Genomic DNA, 5,852 nt, shown 5'->3' on the forward strand with positions numbered 1-5,852 from the left:
TTTGTCCACCAATCAACCCTGTTGATCAGCTGAAATGATTATATGACACGTAGCTGGTCTTATAGCCTATCAACGCCTTATTGGCACAATCGCATTTCACCAGAGCATTAACTTCTCGTGGCCTTTTCGTGGTGAAGGTACTACTTATTATTTGAGTAACAATTCTCAGGGGCGCCAATCTCCAAATTATTATTTTCAGCATAAATACGAATATAGGTATGTAAGAATGATAATGACAAAACACATGATAATCGTACGGTTAAATATGTCGACTCATCAGCTAACGAAAACAAGCAAACAGGATTCAAAAATACATCAATACTCATATCTTTAGCCGACTAACAAATCTTAAAATTACAAAAGGTTTACGATAACCACCTTTTCCATTAGCCATCACTTCAAACTAGCATGAAGGTAGTTTAAATGACGCGGGTCTAGCTGGAATGGTAGGGCAAGGCTCTTTATTTAAATGCTTGAGGTAATAGCATGAAAAGTATGAAGTGAAGTTCTACTTGCTGTCCTCTTTAGAAGTTTCGTCGTCTAATGCCAAGTTATGGAAGAATTAGTAAAGGAGTGCACTGAGATAGACGTGGGCGGGTAAATGAATTGTCAAGCAAGCACATGAGGGCTTTAATGCGTACTTATGTATCTAGTCACCGAAACGCAATACGAGTGACAATTCACCACGCACAGTCCATAGACGCAACTAACTGTAGATTCCGGTAGGAAACGGGAAGCACAGTACTTCTCATTGGTGAAAAATTTTAGTCCATGGAATTGTCAAGACCCTGAATAGTCACCAGGTGCATTTATGCTGTGTAAATCACCTGATTGGAAGAAGTCTTTTCATATCCCCTTACTGTTATCTATCCGCTCGTCGAATCGTCTAAGGCGATTTCACTGGTCAAACTGTTGCAGTTCTTATTCGACATACATTTAACGCATTGCGCCTTCTCTCCTGACACAAGTAAAAGGAAACTAGTTCTTACCTTTCATCCCATTTTTCCTTATTTCATTAAGCGTTTTAGCAAAAGTGGTTTGGTGCCATCAGATTGTTTGCTTTATTCGAACGATTGGTTTGTGAAGGAAAATGGCTAAGTGTGGCATGCCCTGCAGCACTTCATTTCCGTGCTAGTTACCTTCGTAAGAATGTTGTTATTTTGGTGGGTGTTTGTTAGAAACAGAAGTACGTATTTAGGTAGATAAGTAGATTAAAGCGGGGAAAAGTGTAAAAAGATGGCTTTACTGAGGTATTGAAGCACAATAAAGCTGTGCTGCAGGAAAAGGCGAAACAGCAAGACGCAAGTTCTTTTCTCATTGCACCCATCTGTGCGGGTTCAAACTACAAGAGGTGCATGCCACTTTTAACGCTACAATCCACGTGACTGGGCACGTGGTAATTGCATACAAGAACACATTTTAGTCGACCATAGGCATCAGCGCTCCTTGTATTGCATTGGTGCCCCTCTCAAACAGGAAACATTGTATTCACCTCGAATCTCCCATGCTTCCCGTCCAGTCACAAGACTTCACTGCCCTGCTCTCCGGGAGGTTGACGAGTTGTTGGGGGGACTTTGCGATTGTGGAAGGTAAAGTCATAGTGTGGACGGTATGCTACCAGTGAATTAGCGTTGCCGCCACTGACTGACATCGTAGCATCAGAACGTGGATGGAAGCGGTGAGCGACAAGAGTCGCGAGAATCATTATTGCTGAAGAGACCGATATCCACACCAACAGTGCAGCAAACCCTGACAGACTAATGAGACCCTCAACCAGTCCTACGCTTCTCGCGAACCTGTACGTTTGGAAATATAAAGAAGAGAATTGCGGCTAGAAGCAGTCCAAAATGGGATTTAACATCCTACGAAACTTCTATCATGCATAAATTGTAAAAAGATCTAAAGATAACTGGTAAAAGCTAGTTGCTGCCCAAAAAACACGTACATTTCGCCTTTTACGGCACGAAAGGCACAACGCCAACTCATGAATAGCAAAACAATTTCCGGCTCAGCAATGTGCGAAGTGATAGCAACGACGAGACTCGCAGCTGCCGTTGCTAGTTAATGTCTTGCTGCTCATCAGATAGTGCTCCATTTGAAATATTTCTGTTAAATAAAAGGTCTAAAGGTCTACTGGCACTAAGCAGAGCCTAATTTTCACCACAACTTTCCTATTTTAAACAAATAGAGCCTCTCCAGCCAAAATCCTAACGTTGTCAAAACTAACGAAGAATACAAGACTGCAAAAATCTAAGTTGGTCGCTTGAGGAATTGTTCGGCAAACTAAATTAACATGATTCGGTTTTGTCTTTGGAGAATCGAGATTCTTTGAAATTGCTTTATCAAATAAAGCAATATATACTCTTGCATACACATGGATATGCGCATGCATATACTAAAATAGGCACAAATAAACGAGCGCATTAAAACAAAGGAGCATTTTCGAAAAATGAGCTAATTTGTACAAAATCCTTCAATTACAAGTAACCACTGCGTGCATTGCAAATTTAGCACATGTTTGCTGTTGTAAAATTGGGTTGGCCAAAATTTCTAAAGGCGTAATTTATACCAGACTGGTGTGCGACTATTTTCGACTTAACTGTCTCGCAGTGGCTTCTGTTCATATTTTAAATTGATTTATCTGGGCAATGGGGTTGCCATTTGACCCATGGAATGTTCGCTATTTTCTGATTTCAACTTGCTTTCTGATCTTTTGTAGCGTAATACAATGGTTGTTTATCTCTCGGCATTGGCGAGGAGCCACTTTTGGACTTGGCGATTGTACCACGCCCTGTAGGCTGGCAGGTAGGGTCATGCTAGTAGCCCTAGTACCCTTTTGTATGCCGAATATATACATTCTGCCCCAGTACTGTCTTTTTTCGTCTTCAAGGAAGTCTCGGGGAGCTGCGGTTGCAGTGCTAGGGAAAGGGTTTCCACTTCCCTTATCATAACCATTTTTTGTCACCTCACAGACATGTGCGGATATGAGAATTATACCCATTAAGAACAAGTAGTGAAACCGATATCCTCGATGGCGATGGATGGGTGGATTTGACTACTGCAAAATTGAGCGATCGGTGAGATGGTATCTGCAAGGAGACTCCATGCCAAGGACACATACCGAAATAGATTTCTCGATGTGATGTCCTTCCATAATTTCCTCAAGGTTTATAGGCTCAGTTTGTCTGTAAAGAAGCTAGGAGGACATTTGCCGTCACAACTCCATTATTTCATGTGCTACCTTGCGCCTGCAGCATCATCACCTTGGAGCTGCTGAATTTTGGGCTGCAACGCCAACGCTACTGACTTGGTACTCAGTAGTCGTTGCTTGACGAGAATAGCATACGAGCTGAAAATGGGTGGGATTGGATTGGGGTTTGGCGGGGACCACTGGTAGTGAAATAATAACGAAAAGCATATTTATCAGCTCATGACATGTCAGTGATAGTTCAAAGTGATAATTTAAGGGAGCAAAGTCTCGATTTCACGTGCTTCTACAACAAAATCGTGCAAACGTCATGTGTGTACCTGTGGTGTAATGCAAGTCAAATAGACAAGAACCTTTTCATTTTGTAGCACCATAAATGACTAATAAATAGAATGAATAACAACGCACTAGCTAGAAATCTGTTGAATTTGGGGTGTTTAATTCTAAGGGGGATGGGGATTGAACGCAAATTGTGGATTCCACTTAACGCATTAGGAAAATCAGTGCTGCTATCAAAAGGGGTTTTCGGCTAGGACTTGCTAGTAAAAAGACGATGCAGATGCTTAGGCACGAACTAACGTCCTTTATTTTATGTGGCTGTGTCAATCCCATCTGCAACCGTTCCTGTAGAGGTGGATTTTGCGGGAAGTCGCTATGGTCGTGACCATTTTCTGCAACAAACCTTTCAAACAGTAATGCATTTGCTTTATGCTTCCCTTTATCAATCAGCAGGCGCCATGACTTGGGTGTGTGGGTGACATGGGCTTGGGTTGCCGGTGCTCTCAGAATACGCCTCTTTACTGCGACTCATCCGCGTTAGTCGACCAGCACGAACGTCTGTTGTGCTTTAAGAAATCACTGAAATCAATGGACGAATGGGTGATTTAAGGAAAAGACGCAAATCGAGGCAAATAAGAGTACACTGACTAACCCGATTCCCTAAAAGTTTTACACCTCTTTCCATCTCTCTGTTATATGCCCTCCTCATTTCCCCCCTAATCAGCCTCTGGAGAGGTCAGAAGTTACAAACGATAAACGCGCCTTTCAGCTCCTTCGAGAGCTTCATGTTGAAATCTTAGTAGTATGGCCATGGTTCTAAAGCAGATTTCAGAGGCTAGTTTTCCTCCCCAAATTTAATCATCATCACTTGAAGTAGTGGAACCATTTATCCCATTTTTCTGGGCAAAGGAGGTCCAGTGCATGTTTATAATTTACTGCTTTGATAGCAGACTTGGGTCTCTTTCTCTTGCAAAGCAATTGTCTAGGTGAAGCAATACTGCGCCTTAGCCAAGTTCCTTCTACTTCACTGAAGGCCAGCATGAAAGACTAGCAATGTGCTGCATATTTTTGTTCGGGCAAGTTTCCTACACCTTATCTCTTCACTTTGACCTTCCGATCGACAGCTGTTATGGCACTTTATCGACATGTCCTTTGCTTGAATTTGGAGATGTTTAACAGTCAACCTACCAATTCCAACTTGCAGAATCCTGTAATTAGAAAAAAGTTTTGTGTGACAGATATTCTACTTAGTTGCCGGAATCACCACCTCCAGCACTTGTTGGGAAGACAGCCTTGAGGGCATAAGAAGGGGCGTTAACACGGTTGTCCCGTGTCGACGTGATGTGCTTTACTTAGTCTTTGATGGGTGCTTTATGCGCATTTTGGACTTTCGGCATTGCTGCATTTTATCTGCACTAGCATATGTGCATTTTAAGAGATGCTAAACCTGACACCCTCCTCCCTCTCCCCTTGAACGTTAATCGGCATAGGCACTAGCGAATTAAACAATGTGTCAACCTAGTGTTATTTTTTCACCTCCATCCGTTAACTTTCCGCCTATCCGCTTAAACAAGGTACGTACTTTTATCTTCTTGGCAATTCGAAGGGATTCATTTTTCACTATTTGAATACCTCCTGCGAGCATTGTGGAGAGGTCCATCCCGGCCAGCCTCAAGGATCTATTGCATGCTGTCTGCACTGACTGTTATGCATTTCAAAAGCAGGAAAAGATTTAGAGCAGTGGATAGTTGAATAAATAGACAAAGTATTAGATAGATAGGTCCTCAGAGAGGCGACTTTAGTTTTGACCCTTCGTCTAACTTTAACTTCTACCCATACTACATGGCTAACACAAAACCAAATGATTCGCTCAGCAATGATAATAATAATTATTCATTGATATAACGTTAGTCATATTATTAAATTTTAACTTCTTTTATATATTTTTTTGCATCTGCTTCTTTTAATTATCTGCTTGGACCTGATTGGCTGCTTTCTCCATTGCTGTATTTTTACGTCGTGAGACGTATGTTGGCAATTTTAACAGGTAAATTATAGGTGTACAGGCTCAAGTTGTTGATGAAACGTAAAGACTTCTCTAATTTATCACATTTCCTTGGCGTCAATGATGATTTGAAAGTTGAAGTTGGGGGGAATGTGTTTGTTTTTGATGTCGCGCCTGATACGCAATGAGACATCTGAAGTACAATCAATTTGGAATTCGGCCTTGCTGTTACACCGTGAAATGATGGGTAAGGATGGGTTTTAGTTAGTTAGTTGTTGTGGTGTTTTGTGCCCTTTAATGGTTTTCATGTACATGTTTTAGGAGAAAGTCGCTATCCACCTTTTTCTCTATATCTTTTCA

The 5,852-nt window shown here is 41.6% G+C and overlaps 1 protein-coding gene across 1 annotated transcript in view; it reads right to left on the reverse strand. All coding sequences in view use genetic code 11, as the record gives it.

The window, feature by feature from the left end:
* EGR_10214 (hypothetical protein) overlaps positions 1–5,132 on the reverse strand; it is a gene marked incomplete at both ends in the record, with an annotated part of 8,994 nt that extends 3,862 nt beyond the window's left edge. The window contains 4 exons of the mRNA XM_024499463.1: positions 145–338; positions 2,213–2,395; positions 3,529–3,588; positions 5,070–5,132. Of these exons, the coding sequence (XP_024346128.1) occupies positions 145–338; positions 2,213–2,395; positions 3,529–3,588; positions 5,070–5,132 (500 nt within the window). The remainder of the gene's footprint in view (positions 1–144; positions 339–2,212; positions 2,396–3,528; positions 3,589–5,069) is intronic.
* Between the last annotated feature and the right edge of the window lie 720 nt (positions 5,133–5,852).

This window comes from Echinococcus granulosus (assembly GCF_000524195.1).
Source record: "Echinococcus granulosus chromosome Unknown EG_S00199, whole genome shotgun sequence".
NCBI classification, from domain to species: Eukaryota; Metazoa; Platyhelminthes; class Cestoda; order Cyclophyllidea; family Taeniidae; genus Echinococcus; species Echinococcus granulosus.